This window comes from Oryctolagus cuniculus, chromosome 14 (assembly GCF_051225735.1).
Source record: "Oryctolagus cuniculus isolate XC-2025 breed Fujian yellow rabbit chromosome 14, ASM5122573v1, whole genome shotgun sequence".
NCBI classification, from domain to species: Eukaryota; Metazoa; Chordata; class Mammalia; order Lagomorpha; family Leporidae; genus Oryctolagus; species Oryctolagus cuniculus.
In genome coordinates, this window is record NC_142880.1 from 66,751,580 (window position 1) to 66,769,877 (window position 18,298).

General features: G+C 39.3%; 1 protein-coding gene across 2 annotated transcripts in view; it reads right to left on the reverse strand.

Moving 5' to 3' along the window:
* PLCXD3 (phosphatidylinositol specific phospholipase C X domain containing 3) overlaps positions 1-18,298 on the reverse strand; it is a 229,028-nt gene that overhangs the window by 94,666 nt on the left and 116,064 nt on the right. For both annotated transcript variants that reach the window (XM_002714000.6, XM_089313163.1), the window contains exon 2: positions 491-1,199. In XM_002714000.6, the coding sequence (XP_002714046.1) occupies positions 491-1,199 (709 nt within the window). The remainder of the gene's footprint in view (positions 1-490; positions 1,200-18,298) is intronic.

Here is an 18,298-nt window from a genome sequence, read left to right on the forward strand (position 1 = left end):
TTATTAAAGTCCTATCCCTGTACTTACAAATAGGATAGTTGGGAATATGGTCTTTTCTCCAATAATCAAGTTAAGGTGGTATCTTTCAGGTGGGTTCCAATCAAAAAAGAACTGGGATCCAGATAAAAGAAGAGGAGACAGAGTGACGCGAGAAAAAGGAAGGCAGATAATGAAATGTTGCACCTACAAGATGAGGAACACCAAGCATTGTCAGCTATCAGCAGAGAGTAGGCGAGGCACAGAACAGATCCTGCCTCAGAGTCCTCAGGAGGAATAAACACTGCTGACATCTTGATTTCAGACTTCCAGTGTCCCTAACTGTGAGATCATACAGTTACATAGTTTCAAGCACCTGGTCTGTGCTATTTTGCTATGGCATCCCAAGGGAACTAGGATACACAGATAGGAACCTCAGCTCTATCACTTACTAGCTGTAAGCATTTCAATCGACTTATGGGGACTTTTCTCCCAATACTGGGAGGACACTTACCGCTCTGTGATTGTTTCTCTGAGGCCACTTGCCACACCTTTGACCACGGTGCTAGCTTTGGGGGTCAGCACCACCTGAGATATAAAAAATGAGCCCTTCTTTCTTCTCTCTGTGATGGATGCCTGAAGAAACTGGATCAGCTTTTCAGGGTCTGTGGTGTTGGCCCAGGGTGCTGGCATCATCTGCCCAGGCCACAGAAAGGGGACCTCCAGAGCCACTGGACTATGGTAGAAGACCAGCACTTGATAGTCCTTCTCCCACAGGTACTTTAAACTAACTTCCTGGGCGAAAATCGCTGGGCACATTTTGTTACCATAGATGTCTTTCAGCATTTGGACCAGTTTTTCATGGTGATATTTCTGCATCCCATAAAAATGGTTGAAGTCCAAGAATACTACTTCCTTATGGTGATCTGTGAGGAATGCATTGATCTCCTCGAGGCCTTCATTGACTTTGGCACTGAACAAACCATGTGCAAAGTAGAGTTCATTGTCGGGATCTCGGGGCTTGGTGGAAATTCGAAGATCAAAATAACGGATTCCAGCTCCTAGCTGACCAGTAAAGTTCATTGTTTGAGTGGCTAGCCATTTCCGCATCAGCTTTTTGGCCACAGTTCCAAACACAGAGACAAAATTCTGGACAGTTTCTGGCTGTTCAGGACCTACTGGAGAGGCTTCATCAATGTAGAAACTGAAGGAATCATGAGACCCTAGGAGAATAACAAAGGAAAATGTGGTTAATTTTTTAGTCCTCTGTATTTCCCAAATTCTTACTGCAATATCCATAGCTCTCCTTCAAACAAAACAAAGGAAATGCTAAGCAACATTTCTTATCAATTTAGTTCTCATGTCTTAGGATAATACATTTTGTAACCCAATGTAGAACACAGAACAGTTAAATGGAACAAATTCATGGTGAAATAAAACTTTATCAAAATCCTTTTTATTTATTTATTTATTTATAGAGAGGCAGGGAGATAGAATTCTCATCCACTGGTTCACTCCCCAAATGCTTGGAATGACAAGGACTGGGCCTGGCCAAAGCCAGAAGCCAAGAACTCATTTCAGGTGTTCTACATAGGTGGCAGGAACCCATTTACTTGAGTCATCACTGCTGCTTCCCAGAGCGTACATTAGCAGGAAGCTGGAGTCATGAGCGGGAGCCAGGTATCAAATACATATAACCCAATATGGGGTACAGGCATTTAATGGCCATCTTAACTGCTAATTTAAATCCTTCTCCTCCATTAATATTTTAAAATTTTAATGGTCATTTACCTTTGTGAGCCAAGAGCTTAATGTATTCTCTAGGATTGGCTTTCCCTGTAGATTGCTCAAGTCATCTTTTCCAAGGTGAGATTTATGGGGACTCACTAGTTCTCAAACACTGTCTATAATCTTACCCCCTGGCTTCATTTTGGGTTGATTTAAAGCCTAAAGAACTTGTCTCAATGAATAAAAGAAGGTGTTTTCACAGGCAAACAGTCAGTGTATGAATTGTTACCTCAATTGAAAAGCACAAGAGGTCAAATGTGTAGAGAAATAAGATGAGAAGATAGTACAATATTGATATACAGGTATATATCAGTTAACATGGGTACTCATTCTGATGAAAGGATCATTAAGTGATTACATCATTAATGTGTGTACAGCAGATGGTATAATTAAAATTAAGATGACTATGACATCACTAGGGATATAACCTTATGGCACCACCACCATATACATGATTTGTTGATATGTGGCACATGGCTGCATTCAACTTTATTCTTGACCTTGTATTTGAGCAACTGAGAAGTTTATAATGGCAAGATATAATCCAAGCCTTAAAAGTAAAAAAAAAAATGTCAACCCAGAATACTATATTCAAAGCTCTCATTTATGACTGAAGGTGAAATAAAGACCTATTGAAAGAATTTGTCATCACTTGTCCTTACAAAAGATGTTTAGGGATTTGTTGCAGGCAAAAACATAGAAACATGTTCATCAGTATGAAAGAATATGAAGGCAAAAAATCTCCTAGTAAAAGTACAAAGGAAATTCAAAATAAACAATAGGAATATTTATGGAAAAATGGCAGGGACAAGTCGTTACTTATCAATAGTCACCTTGAATGTAAATTGTCTCAACTCTTCAGTGAATAGATACAGGCTGGCAGAATGGATTAAAAAATAAGATCCATCTATTGGTTGTCAACAACAAAGATAGCCACTGACTGAAAGTGATAGGATGGAAAAAGGAACTCCATGCTACCTGAAACCAGAATCGAGCTGGTGTAGCCATCCTAATATTAAGAAAAACAGACTTTAACATAAGAAAACATTAAAAGAGACAAATAAGAGCATTATGTAATGAATAAGGGATAACTTTGACAGGAAGATGTGACTATAATAAACATACATGCAACCAATTACAGTGTACCTGTCTATTTAAAAGAATTGTTAATGGAAATACAGAGAGACTTAGACTATGATACAGTAGTAATGGGGAACTTCAATACCCCACTTTCAGCAATGGACAGGTCAACCAGACCAGAAAAATAAAATTGAAACAAAAAAAAAAAGATCAGCAAAACGAAGAGCTGGTTTTTTGAAAAAAAATAAGAATTGATACACCATTGGCCCAACTAACCAAGAAAAGAGGGAGAAGACCCAAATCAATAAAATTAGATGTGCAAAAGGAACATAAGAAAAGATACCACAGAAATAAAAAGAATCATCAGGAATTACTACAAATATCACTATGCCAATAAACTAGGACACCTAGAAGAAATGGACAGATTCCTGGACACATGCAACCTACCTAAATTGAGCCATGAAGACACAGAAAACCAAAACAGACCAATAACCAAGACAGAAATTAAATCAGTAATGAAGACCCTCCCAACAAAGAAAACCCCAGGACTACATGGCTTCACTGTTGAATTCTACAATAACTAACTCCACTTCTTCTCAAGCTATTCAAAATGATTGAATGGAAGGGAATCCTCCCAAACTCCTACTATGAAGCCAGCATCATCTTAGTTCCTAAACCAGAAAACGATACAACAGAGAAAGAGAACTATAGACCAATTTCCCTGATAAACATAGACACAAAAATCCTGAGCAACGTAGTAGCCAACTGAATCCAACAACACATCAGAAAGATCATTAACCCAGAATAAGTGGGATTTATCCCTGATATGCAGGTATAGTTCAACATTCGTAAATCAATAAATGTGACAGATCACATTAACAAACTGAAGAACAAATACCATATGATTATCTCAATAGATGCAAAGAAAGCATTTGATAGAATACAACACCCTTTCATGATGAAAATCTTAAGTAAATTGGGTAGAGAACGAACATATATCAACACAATCCAGGATATTTATCACAACCCACGGCCAGCAAAATATTGAATGGGGAAAAGTTGAAAGCATTCCCACTAAAACCTGGAGCCAGAAGAGTATGCCGACTCTCATCATTACTGTTCAATATATTCTTGGAAGTTTTAGAGCATTAGGAAAGAAAAAATAATCAAAGGGATACAAATTGGGGAGGAGGAAATCAGACTATCCCTATTCAGATGATATGATTCTATATAGAAATGATCCAAAAGACTCCACTGAGAGTTAATTGGAACTCATAAAAGAGTACAGAAAGTTGAAGGATATAGTCTACACACAAAAATCAGTAACTTTGGTATGCACAGACAATGTCATGGCTTAGAAAGAGCTTCTAAGATCAATCCCATTCATAATAGCTAAAATAGAATTAAATAACTTGGTCTAAATTTAACCAAGGATATCAAAGATATCTCTGATGAAATTTACAAAACATTAAAGAAAGAAATAGAACAAGACACAAAAATGGAAAAATCTTTCATGTTCATGGATGGAAGAATTAGTATCATTAAAATGTCCAAACATCCAAAAGCAATTTACAGAATCAATATGATACCAATCAAAATATCAAGAACATTCTTCTCAGATCTAGAAAAAAAGGTGCTGAAATTTATATGGGAACACAAGAGACCCTGAATAGCTAAGAAATTTTATACAACAAAAACAAAGCCAGAAGCATCACAATACCAGTTTTCAAGACATACTCCAGGGGGCTAGTGCTGTGGTGTAGGGGATAAAGCCTCCATCTGCAGTGCTGGCATCCCAAATGGGTGCCAGTCCGAGTCCTAGCTGCTCCACCTCTGATCCACCTCTCTGCTATGGCCTGGGAAAGCAGTAGAAGATGGCTTAAGTCCTTGGAGGAAGCTCCAGGCTTTGGGCTGGTTCATCTCCGGCCATTGTGGCCATCTTGGGAAGAACCAGTGGAGGGAAGACTCACTCACTCTCTTTCTCTGCCTCCACCTCTGCCTCTCAAATAAATAAATAAATAAATAAATCTCTTAAAGACGTACTGCAGGGCAGTTATAATCAAAGCAGCCTGATAGTAGCACAAAAACAGATGGAAAGAGCAATGGAAAAGAACAGAAACTCCAGAAATCAATCTGCACACCTATAACCAACTTATCTTTGACAGAGGAGCTAAAATGAATCCCTGGAGAAAGGACAGTCCCTTCAACAAATGGTGCTGGGGAAACTGGATCTCCACATGCAGGAGTATGAAACAAGACCTCTACCTTACACCTTACAAAAAAAATCAGATACCATGAAATTAATAGAGAATATGAGAAAAACTCTGCAAGACATTGGAAAAGACCCCAGAAGCACAATCACGGCTAAAATTTACAAATGGGACTACATCAAATTGAGAAGCTTCTGCACTGAAAAGAAACACTCAGTAAAGTGAAGAGGCAATCAACAGAATGGGAGAAAATATTTGCAAACTATTCAACGGGTAAAGGATTAATATCTATAACCCATTAATCAAGAAATTCAACAACAAATAACCCAGTTATGAAATGGGTTAAGGACTTGAACAGGCATTTTTTAAAAAGAGGAAATCAAAATGGCCAGACACATAAAAAATGTTCAGGATTACTAGCCATCAGGGAAATGCAAATCAACACGGTGAGGTTTCACTTTACCCCCATTAGGATGGCTTTCATACAGACATCAACAAACAACAATGCTGGCAAGGATGTGAGGGAAAAGGTACCCTAATCCACTGTTGGTGGGAATGTAAACTAATATAGCCACTGTAGAAGATAGTGTAGAGATACCTCAGAAATCAGAATATAGACCTACCAAATGACCCAGCCATTCCACTCTTGGGAACTTACCCAAAGGATATGAGATCAGCCTATGAAAAAATTATCTGTACCCCAATATTTATTGTAGTTCAATTCACAATAACTAAGATATGGAATCAACCCAGATGTCAACTTAAGACTGGATAAAGAAATTATGGTACTTGTATATGGTGGAATACTACCCATTTAAAAAAAAATGAAATTCTGTCATTTGGAACAACATGGATGCGACTGGAATATGTTATAATTCATGAAATAAGCCAGTAACAAAATGACAATGACCATATATATTCCCTAATGTATGGTAACTAATAGCGTGCCTAAAAGTTAATCTATAGAAATGAAATTGACACTTTAAGATCTGATGACTTTGAAAAGCCTTTGTCTTGACTGTTGAGGAACAAATTTTTTTCATACTCTGAACTCTTAGTGTAAGGTTAATCTTGTGTGTATAAAGTTCAATGAGGATAGAGCTTAGTAAAAACTAAGAGTGGGAATAGGGGAAGGTGGAGGAAGAAGGGTGGGAGGGAGGATAGGGTGGGAAGAATACTGTTTCTCAATTTGTAAATATGAAATGCATGAAGTTCATATAACTTAAATAAGAGGTTTCTAGGTTAAAAAATTAAGTGACTAGTTCCTCTCAATAATAAAAGCAGTCTTTGAAATTTGCTTCCGAATTTAGAAGAATTCCCTTTTAGAAAAAACAAGGACTAGTTACTTATTTTTAGAAGTTACAAATATAAAAACCCTAACAACATACAGATAATAGTTTGGTCTGTAAGTACTGCAAGCCATTTACAGTGTAATTGGAATCCAATAAAGAAAAATGATTTCAAGATCGAATTTTATTTTTAAAGCACTCTTTAACTCTTTGACACAATGTACTAAGCAGCTAAAATGAAATTAACATATCCTTAATGCTACACACATTATTAGAGAGAGCAGATGGACTTCAAATTCTGACCTTTCCTCTTTCATGACCTTGCTTTGGTACCATCAATCCCATCTATGTTTCAGGCTGCCCTTCACTACTCCTCATTGGCAGATTTCTAATTTAGGTCCTTTGAGGCATACATTTTTTTATTTATTTCACTCCCTTACCCCAAAATGCTCATACACACACACACACCTCTGAATTTACCCACTCAAGCCTTCAGTGACTTTGTATGATGAGCGATTTGAAGCCTTTTTCCCTCCAGGGATGCAATATCTGTCTATATTCCATACCTATATCTATGTATACTGATATCTATGTACCAAGGTGTATCTATATATCTCTATCAAACTATAACAATCAAAAACAATCTTAAGAGTATGGATTTCAGCCGGCATCATGGCTCACTAGGCTAATCCTCCGCCTGTGGCACTAGCACCCCGGGTTCTAGTCCTGATCAGGGTGCTGGATTCTGTCCCAGTCGCTCCTCTTCCTATCCAGCTCTCTGCTGTGGCCTGGGAGTGCAGTGGAGGATGGCCCAAGTCCTTGGGCCCTGCACCCGCATGGGAGACCAGGAGAAACACCTGGCTCCTGGCTTCGGATCAGCGCAGTGCGCCGGCCGCAGCGGCCACTGTGGGGTGAACCAATGGAAAAGGGAAGACCTTTCTCTCTGTCTCTCTCACTGTCCACGCTGCCTGTCAAAAAAAAAAAAAAAAAAAAGAGTATGGATTTCACATACTGTGGTGAGTTTTTAGAGAAAATATTCTCCAAAATACTAGTGCTTTGATACCACACAGATCATAACATTTAAGATTTAGTAAAGATAATGACTCAGAATTGTTAGTTTTTTAAACAATGAATAGTAACCCAAAGATACAGAAAACCATGTTTAATTTCATCCGAATTGGTGTGATCTATTCGTCTTTAGTAAATGGTATGGGAAGAAAATGTCAGCTCTTTCTAAATGAGTAAATCTGGCAATTTAAATCCAGCATTGGCAAATTTTAATAGCCCTATAAATTGCTGCATATTGATTTATTAATTGCTACTCAGTTCACTGTTAATTTAAATGAACAAGTTAATCCATGCTGTAGCTCAACATAAACAGCAAAGTGTTTAAAGTAATAAATAAAAGAATTAGTTTAAGAAGAATTGTAATTAAATGATCTAATATTAAATAGGTAATAACTAAAAATTCCTCACAATAGGAATCAAAATGCTCACTTCCCGACATGTGAAATAAAGATAGAGGAAAATAATTCATTACTTCTGTAATCTTGTAGAAGACACATTTGGAAATAGGAAGGGAATTAAATATAATTTGATTTCTTTTCCTAGAAAGGAGTGATCTTTGTTACCAATATGACCTTAGTTTTACCTTTCCACTGTATAGTTACAGGGCCAATAAAAAATACAAAATTCTAAAGGCAGGAAGTCATCTATTTTGAAATTTTGAGAAAGAATGTTATTGTTTCTAGATTACATTATTTGTTGATAAGCAGAGTAAACAGAAGGAGAAACCAAGAGTACCTCCCTCAATATTCATTTTAAGTTAGGTGACTCCAAGTTGTATGCACAGGACCTGGTATAGAATGGTACCCCATGAGCTTGCTTCACACTTTAGATATTTGGAAAGGAGAATTAATTGTTCAAAATACTATGTATGCAGTTTGGAAACAATATAAATCTAAAATTGGCAAAAAAAGAATTATTTTAAATGACTCTTAATTTCACTTGAAATAGTACTTGCCAAATGCCAACATTTGCATTAAACTATCAAATTTGCTATTTGAACTTGAAATAAAAATATAGTAGTACTTTATGACCTTTGAATAATTGGTGAGAAGTCTAGCCTAAGCTTGTGCCTTTAAAACCAGGGCAGCTCTTTGTTCATCATGTCTGAATTATCAAGGTGAACAATTTGCTTCTACGTTAAACTCGTATTACTGAGCTCCTCATTTCTATAGCCTGACGTCATGCCTGGCACAGGGTTCTTAATGTTGCTTCCCTGATTCTGAATTTAGCTTCTGAATTTTGGTTTCATTTGTCCTCTCTTCTCAGACAAGGCCTGGCTACTCTCTTTAAGAATCTATCCCAGCTGGCGCTGTGGCTCACTAGGCTAATCCTCCACCTTGCAGCGCCGGCACACCGGGTTCTAGTCCTGGTAGGGGCACCGGATTCTGTCCCAGTTGCCCCTCTTCCAGGCCAGCTCTCTGCTGTGGCCAGGGAGTGCAGTGGAGGATGGGCCAAGTCCTTGGGCTCTGCACCCCATGGGAGACCAGGAGAAGCACCTGGCTCCTACCATTGGATCAGTGCTGTGCGCCGGCCGCAGCGCACTTGCCGCGGAGGCCATTAGAGGGTGAATCAATGGCAAAAGGAAGACCTTTCTTTCTGTCTCTCTCTCTCACTGTCCACTCTGCCTTTCAAAAAACAAAACAAAACAAAACAAAACAAAACAAAACAAAGAATCTATCCCAAGCAAGCTCACTGGCTCTGGCTCTGAATAAGTGAATGTAATTGAAGAGTCTGTTTTCTTTTACTTTATTTGGAAGCAGACACTTTTATTGGTTTCTCCTCCATCTGTTAAGTCGTTCTCCTATTGAAGCACACTTCCAAGGTGACCTCTCACAAAACCTGCCCTCCTGGCATCCACATACCTCCCACTGAGTGCACACTGAACCCTGTGGCTTGCTTCTAATGAATTAAATAAGACCAAGACTGACATGGTGAGAGGCCACTGAGACCAGGTTACTAAAGATTAGGACTTCTGTCTTGCTGCTTTCTCCAGTGCTTCAATGAGAAAACTGCCAGATCTGAGAAGTGCTGCAAGTAAAGACCTAAGAGTGGCCCCAGCCATTAGTCAGCTAGAAATTGAGGCGCTGAGCTCGTCAGCACTCAAGGAACTGCATCCTGCCAACAAACACTGAGAAAGCTTGAAAACAGATCTTGTTCCATTTGGCTATTTTAAAAAAAAAATTTTTGCCTTTAACTTTTATTTAATAAATATAAATTTCCAAAGTAAACCTTTTGGATTATAGCGGCTTTTTCCCCCCATAACCTCCCTCCCACCCACAACCATCCCATCTCCCACTCCTTCTCCCATCCCATTCTTCACCATTTGGCTATTGATTGTAGGCTTCTGACAGATTGAAGCAGGGGGCCCAGGTAAGCTGTGCCTGCATTCCTGACCCATGGAAATTCAGAAAGTGTAATTTTAAACCACCAGTTTTTGGGTAATTTATTACACAGCAATGGTTAAATTAATAAAGGCTGTAACAATCCTTTGAGGATGATTAAGGGAAATGATGGTCTATAGACACCACTGCTTAATTTGAGAAATTGGCATTTCAATGAACAAAAATTAAGTTTTTGTATGTACTTTTTCATGCTTGAAAACTATCAAGTCAGGGAAAGAAAGAATTAAAGTTGGCTTGAAAAGTCTTCTTGGGGCCAGCACCGTGGCTCACTAGGCTAATCCTCCGCCTGAGGCACCGGCACCCTGAGTTCTAGTTCCAAACGGGGCGCCAGATTCTGTCCCGGTTGCCTCTCTTCCAGTCCAGCTCTCTGCTCTGGCCCGGGAGTGCAGTGGAGGATGGCCCAAGTCCTTGGGCCCTGCACCCGCATGGGAGACCAGGGGAAGCACCTGGCTCCTGGCTTCGGATTGGCGCGGTGTGCCGGCTGTGGCGGCCATTGGAGGGTGAACCAATGGTAAAGGAAGACCTTTCTCTGTCTCTCTCTTACTGTCCACTCTGCCTGTCAAAAAAAAAAAAAGTCTTCTTGGGGCTGGTGATGTGGCGTAGTGGGTAAAGCCACCACCTGCAGTGCCATTATCCCATATGAGCATCGGTTCAAATCCCAGCTGCTCCGCTTCCAATCTAGCTCTCTGCTATGGCCTGGGAAAGCAGTAGAAGATGGCCCAAGTCCTTGGGCCCCTGTACCTACGTGGGAGACCCAGAAGAAGCTCCTGGATCCTGGCTTTGGATCAGCACAGCTCTGGCCACTGCAGCCATCTGGGGAGTGAGCCAGTGAATGGAAGACCTCTCTGTCTCTGCCTCTCCTTCTCTGTGGATTTTCAAAATAAATAAATCTTAAAAAAAGGCTTCTTGGAGTGAGCATCTAGCCTAGCAGCTAAGATGCCCACAGTCACATCAGATTGCCTTGGTTCTATTCCAGGCTGCAGTTCCTGACTCCAGATTCATTGTAATGCAGACCTTGGGCAGCAGCATTATGGTTCAAATGATTGAATTCTGCCACCCATGTGGAAGACCTGGATTGAATCCTGGGCTCCTGGCCCTGACCTGGCCCAACATCGGCTTTTATGGGCATTTCCAGAAGAGAACCAATAGATAGGAGACCTGTCTTATTCCAAAATAATTTTAAAAAGTCTTCTGGAACTCAGAATCACAATATTCCATTTAACATGTTATAGATAATTTTAGATCTCATCTGGTTTAACCAGCTGGCACATACCATCGATTTTATTAACTCAGCACTGTACAGAATGTGACCACCTCATATTTATGGTTTCTGGTACAGGTTGAATATCTTTTACTCGAGATGCTTTCAACCAGAAGTGTTACAGATTTGGGATATTTTCAGAGTTTGAAATTTTTGCACATGTAAGGGAACTTCAAAAAGTACATGGAAAATTAAAAGATGAATTTATCCTGGAATGAAAACATTCTAAACACATGTGTGGTTGCTTTTCATAAGACATTTTCCATGAACTTCTTGAAGAGCCCTCTTGTATAATGAGGTATCTTGAGGATGGAACCCTGAAGGTAATTTCATACAATATTTTTTTAAGATTTATTTGATTTATTTGAAAGAGTTACACAGAGAGGTAGAGACAGAGAGGTCTTCCATCCGCTGGTTCACTCCCCAGATAGCTGTAACAGCCAGAGCTGTGCGGATACGAAGCCAGGAACCAGGAGCTTCTTCCTCTCTCCCACACGGTGCAGGGGCTCAAGGACTTGGGCCGTCTTCCACTGCCTTCCCAGGCCATAGCAGAGACCTGGATTGGAAAAGGAGCAGCTGGGACTAGAACCAGTGCCCATATGGGATGCTGGTGCTTCAGGCCAGGGCTTTAATGATTTTTAATGATTTTGTGCATGTACCAAAATTTCTCTGGTGTGAAATTTTCCGTTCTAGGTGTCATATCAGCACTCAAGAATTTTAGAGCGTGGGGCATTCTTAGATTTTAGATTTTTGGATTAGGGATGTTCAGCTTGTAGTGTTGGGCTTAATATCTGATCCCATCATTTGGTATGTTTGGAATCTAAGATGGCGCCCAAATTTCATCTCCTGGTTTATAGGCCTGTGTATTTCCTTCCCTTTGAATTTGGGGATTTGAGGAAGATGATGGTATTTTGTTTTTGTGATTGTGTTATATGGAAACCAGGTTTTTTAAAATAAAATTAATTTCCCTAGTCAGTTGGATATGAGTTAAAGAAAGATTATCCTGTGAAAGTCTAACTGAAGCAGGTAAGCCTTTAAAGAGACAGCACTAACAGATGTTTTCTTGTTGGGCTTTAAGAAGCAAAACACAGTGTTGTAGAGGGCCCATGTGGAAGTTGAAGGGATTTAACTGCTCAACAAAATGGTATAAAAATGACTATAAAGAGGCCGGCTATGTGGTGTAGCCATAAAGCTTTGGCCTACAATGCTGGCATCCCATATGGGTGCCGGTTCAAGTCCTGGCTGTTTTTCTGATCCAGCTCCCTGCTAATAGCCTGGAAAAAGCAGAAGGGGATGGCCCAACTGTTTAGGCCACTGCACCCAGGTGTGACATTTGGAAGCTATGGGCTCCTGGCTTCCACCTGGCTCAACCTGGCTGTTGCGGCCATTTGAGGAGTGAACCATCTGATGGAAGATCACTTTCTTTGTCTCTCCCTCTTTCTCCATAACTCTACCTATCAAATAAATAAAAATCTTTAAAAAAAGTGATCATAGACTGAAAATATCTGAACAATTAACAACCACGGGGGGGGGGGGGCAAAAATTTCCCAATTCAATGAAGCCTCTTGAAAATACCTTTGCCATTCACTCCCATTCCAGAAATTTCCTGATTAAAAAATTACCTAGATTACAGAGAAGTTGGAATTTAGGTATTAATTTTGCATCAAAAAGCCCAATGGAACCTATTATACTTCCCATGGAAAGTCTAGGTCCCCTCCAACCTTTTGGTTAAGTTTACTAAGTCTTTGATTTCTGATAATTCAGCAAATTACTCATCACTGAGCACTCCCAAACATCTACCATGTGTGTGTAAGTAAACCTCTCCCCTTTCCTCTTTATCTCTTGTGTGTGTTAAGTTGCAGAACCCAATCACTGGGCCTGTGATCAAAAAGGAAGTTTTCCTCTCAACATAGTGAACAGAAAACAGCCTCTAGGAGCTAAGAGAACTTCAGTTTACAAGTGCAGATCCCATCTTCCAACCAGCAGGCTAGCCGAGGAAGCCTGAGCCTCAAGCAAGACTGTAGTCTTGGCCAACACTTTGATTTCTTCCTAGTGATATCTGAGCAGAGCACTCAACTAACCTTCCTCACACAGTTTCACAAGACTGGGAGACAAGAAAGTTGTGGTGTTTTAAGCCATTATAGTCGCAATGATTATAATGTAATAGAAAACTAATACATTTGGTAGACCACATTTATTAATTTATTAAAAACCACTTAAGATCACCTATAGTTTTAGTATCATACAAGTATTAATGTACAGTTGAGACAGTAGGTGCAAGGATTATGCCATATTTATACTTTACATGCAAACATAGGGATACAGTGATTTGTGATCACATCATTCTGATTAAACACTCGATAATTGGAAGTAACTTTTCTGTGTGGAAAATTAGCTCTTTTACTGTTTCTCTTTTGAAAATATTTGCTTCAATAAAGTGGTCCAACTCCTTCAAAGAAATTTTTCCGACATTTTGAATTCCTTCCCCATCACGCACCTGCTATAACTGCTATTATTATGCTGAGCACAAGCCAAACATTGTTCCCACCTTCATGAATTCACAGGTTAATGTGTGATGCACACAGGTAGTTACAGTACAGTTTGGCAACCTTCTTTTAGGAAGTATTGATTAGCATGGGGTAGACAGAAGAAAATGTGTGATAACCGATTACCAAAGCACTTAAATAATTTAAAATAAAAAGACTAAATACTGAAGTAGGCTTACTTTTTAGGCTAAATGGTAAAGGGCTCTTGGGAGCTGCATAAATTGAGTTACATAAAATGTCTTATTTTCCCATAATTTCTTACTGTGCATCACTTAGGAAGGAATTTTTAAAATAGCTATTTTGTAGTTCTACATCAAATGAGGCATATTGACAATTTTTCTTTTAAAAACCGAAGACAATGTACGGTTTTTTGACAAATAGAAATGGTACATCCAGCCAGCTATCAAGACACATTCACTTCCAAACTGGACCCTCTAAGAAAATGACACTCTAAATTGGCCTTTGAATTAAAAGACTTCATCAACACAGTACACTGAAAGCAGCACTGAAGGAGGTGCTGGGAGAGCAGGCTCAAGTTCAAACTCAGTACCTCCACATTGAACACGGCAGGATCATCAAGTCATTAACCATTCTGGCTTTGGTTTTCTAACTTAATAAAATATTTTCCACACCGTCCTCATAGTATTCTTATAACAAGTGTAGCCATGTTAAATGAAAGCCCAATGAAATGAAAATAAAATTTATATCACTGTTCTTTTGTTATGGAGATGAACATACAATCACTTGAGACTAAGAAAACATCACCTAGAAAAATACTCATTATGGTGACTGTGCAGGCTTATATGGAGGGAAAGCAAGGAGTGAAATGATTTAAAAACAAGTTTCCAGGTGGGCACTGAGGCATAATAGGCACCAGCATTCCATATGCGTACCGTCCTGTCCTGGCTGCTCCATTTCCAATCCAGCTTCCTGATAATGGCATGGGAAAGCAGTGGAAGATGGCTCAAGTGTTTGGGTCCCTCCAATCACATGGGAGACTCAGAAGAAGCTCCTGGCTTCAAATCAGCCCAGCTTCAGCCCTTGCAACCACTTGGGGAGTCAATCAGCAGCCCCCCTCTAATACTGCCTCTCAAATAAATGAATCTTTAAAAAAAGTCATAACAGTTTTTCTAAGATTTTGCAAATGTAGAATAATTAAAATTATTCAATTACTTGTTTCTTTGATAGCACTTAAATGTTTATATTCTGTCATATTAATAAAGTTGATACATGTTATATAATAAATGCTAACTTCCATGCACTATCATTCTAATATTACTTATAAAAGATTTTTAGAATGAATTCTGGGTGCTTTCTCAGTTTGGCTACAGTTCCATTTCAAATTCTGTAGTGCTATGGGTTCAATAAACATTAAAGAAAATGTAAGAAGTCAATTACATCCAAGAACCTTCAGAACAAAGGTCCAGTGGACTAAGGTTTGACATGCCCATGGACGTTTAAATCCAATATCCATGTCCTTAGTAAAAATTCAGTCTCTGACTCAATCCGTTAGGACTGCTCTTCTCTTTGCTTCAGCAAAGCACGAAGCTTGCTTATGATAGCCTGTGTGGCACATGGTGTTTCCCTCTCATTTCCTGTTCTATTCTTGTTATTTGACAGTGCTGAGGCTTCTAAGATGCCTGATTTGTGGCAACAAGTGTCCTCCATGTTTGACAGCTTAGTACTTATGTGAATAATATGGCCAACACCATGGTAGAGGGCACCGTGTGTACCTTCCATCTGTTAACCAAAGGAATGCTGCTGGGAGAGCACATGAAGGGGAGATTTGTGTTTTAAGGCCCTTTTCTAGGGTTGAAGAAAAGGCGTGTGACATGATTCTATTTCCCATGTGAACAAATGGAGTTCTACAGTGAGGCTTCCTCTCTCATCTTCCTCTTATCAAAGGCTTAATCCTAGTCTTCTCTTACAAAAGGTACATGGATTTCTGCACGTCTACACATGTGATTGCCTTTCGTTCTTCTGAATTCAGTTTGTCTGGTGTGAAGCTCCCTCTCAAAAAGTAGTAATCGTCCTTGGATGCTTCTATTAATAGTTGCCACATTCATCTAATTTTTCTCTATCTGAATTATCTTATTCTCCGCCTACAACCCTCCATATGAACACACTTGATTTCAAACTGTACTGTAAGCTTCCTAAAATGGAGGACATGCCCACATCTAAGTTTTATAATTCCCTGTGCCCATTACTTCATCTAGTTGTATTAATATAAAAATACTTGGTTCGGGGGCAGGCACCTGGCTTACTATTTGGGATGCCAGCTTGGATGCTTGCATCTCATATCCCGGTGCCTGGGTGTGATTCCCAGTTCCAGCTCCTGATTCCAGCTTCCTGCTGATGGAGGCCCTGGGTGGCAGCAGGTGATTTCTTGTGTGGTCAGGTCCCTTCTACCCATGTAGAAGATCTGACCCTGGGCTAAGCCCCTGACTCCCAGCTTCAGCCTGGCCCAGATCTGGATGTTGTGGGCAATTGGGGAATGAACCAGTGAACAGGCTCTGGCTTTTCATCTGTTCTGTGTCTCTTTATCTTTCTGCCCATTTAATAAAAAATAAAAATAGTTTATTCTAATCAATGAGTGAAAATTGTTCACATAAGCTATGCTACAAAGGTGAAATGACTGCTTTCACTAATCAGTTTTTGTAGATTAGGGCATTTTAGGGCAGATTAGGCCATTTTACAGAAGGTCATTATTAACCTTATTTTATTTACCATTTCTACTCAAATTTCACTGATTTGTCTGCATCCCAAATTGTTTCCATCTTTAGCCCACTGTAATTAGCTATCACTATTGCAAACCATATAAAATATCTATGAAACATCATTGATGACTATTAAGGAAATCTCACCAATCACTTCTGTGACTTCCATCCTAAATCCTAACACCTAGCTTAGTGGGCATTTAGTTAAAAACATTGATTAAAAATAGTGACTTCTGCTCAGGCTTTCTAGAAAAAATACCACTGGACTTTCCTGAGATTTTTGCCTCTTTTGGCCTTTGGGACATAACTCTTTTTAAATTTCTCCATGATTATCCCTTCTCCATTTCCTTCACTGCCTCATATTGCTCTTTCAACTCCTAAATGAAGCTATTATCCAGAGACCTCTATTCAAGACTTCAATATACTCCTTGGGTGATCTCATTCTTTTCTTTAGCCTCCTTTGCCTTTCTATGGTTGCAAACATTAGTGTCACCTACTTTGGCATTTCAGACAACGTGTCTGCCTACCAGGCAACCAAATTTCATTGTACCATGGGTACCTTAAATATAAGTGTCCCAAATGAACCTTAATTTCTTTCCTATTCAAACAAACCCTCACATGTCCACCATCATATTTGATTATCTCATCATCGTTCTAACTCATCATTGAGTTCAGCTTCCTTGCCCCACAAACCTCAAATTCGGTCTTCAAGTCATACTGTCAAGCTGCCTACCATGTAGGGGTACAAATCCTCTATCACCAAATCTTCCCTCTGATTTATCCTCTTCTTTATTCATTCTAGTGCCAGTGGCCTGGTTTGATATGGAGGCCACTGAAACAGCTTTCAGGTGGTGTTCTGACTCAAACCTCTGCAGCTCTCCCTTTACCTTAGCTACCTTCTCTCAACTTCTCTATAGGAATTGCCCTGCTTCAGTCTCTTAAATGAATTCCATTCTAGCAATCAGATACAGAATGGATTCCAGCCCAATATACTGACATTCATTTACGTTGATGTCTGCCTCGTTTTGTTAACAAGACTTTTGGTTTGATTATTAACCTAGCATACAACTCTTAAGGATTTACTTGCATTTATTACCCTTTTATCACTTCCAGTTAACTGAAACTCCATCACTAAGTGCTAGACTGGTAACTGATAACTAATCTTTCAAGCCCATCTGCCTGCCAGTGTGCCTTCAAAACCCCTGTCTCCATAGTGCTAAATAGCTCCATTTCCTGCTACCTTGTACTACACATCCCTCAACATGGCTTAGGGTATGGACTCTAGACTTGACAGACTGAAAATCTGATTCAAGGTGTACAGGACTATGACTTCACTGCGCAACTCGCTCTGCAGGTGAGTCTGTACCATCTTAGACCTGACAGGAGTTACAATCAGTAAAACCTGCTCCTGGTTCTAAATCTAAAGGAGGAGATGAATACACAGATTGTTAAAACAACATTCATTCTCAAATCAGTCACTCGATTGGGGGTACAATAAATTCTCTCCAATTGTGACTACATGATGCTCAATCTGACAGGAAAAAACTTCAACATTAATGACTTCTTACATGACAGCCTATAATTAATTTCATTAATTTTTGTCTACCCTCACTGATTAAAAGCCTTGAATAGAAAGAGGAACACTCCTTATTCCTGACACATATTCTTACCTCTGTCTTCCAGCAGGTGAGTGGGTCTTTGTGGACAAAATAAGATTCTGTATCAGAGGTAATGTACAATATACATCACAAAGCAAAAGCAAAAACACTTCTAGTAATGAACCAAGAATTTAAAACACACACTTGTAACTTAATATGTATATTTCACCTGACATAATAAGTGGATATGTAATACATTTTTTCAAAATTAAATTAAACCAAATATAGCTGGTAAAACATGGAAATTAGTCCTTTTGTAATGGAAAAATCAAAATAGTCATACTGTAATTTCTCTGTGGGTAA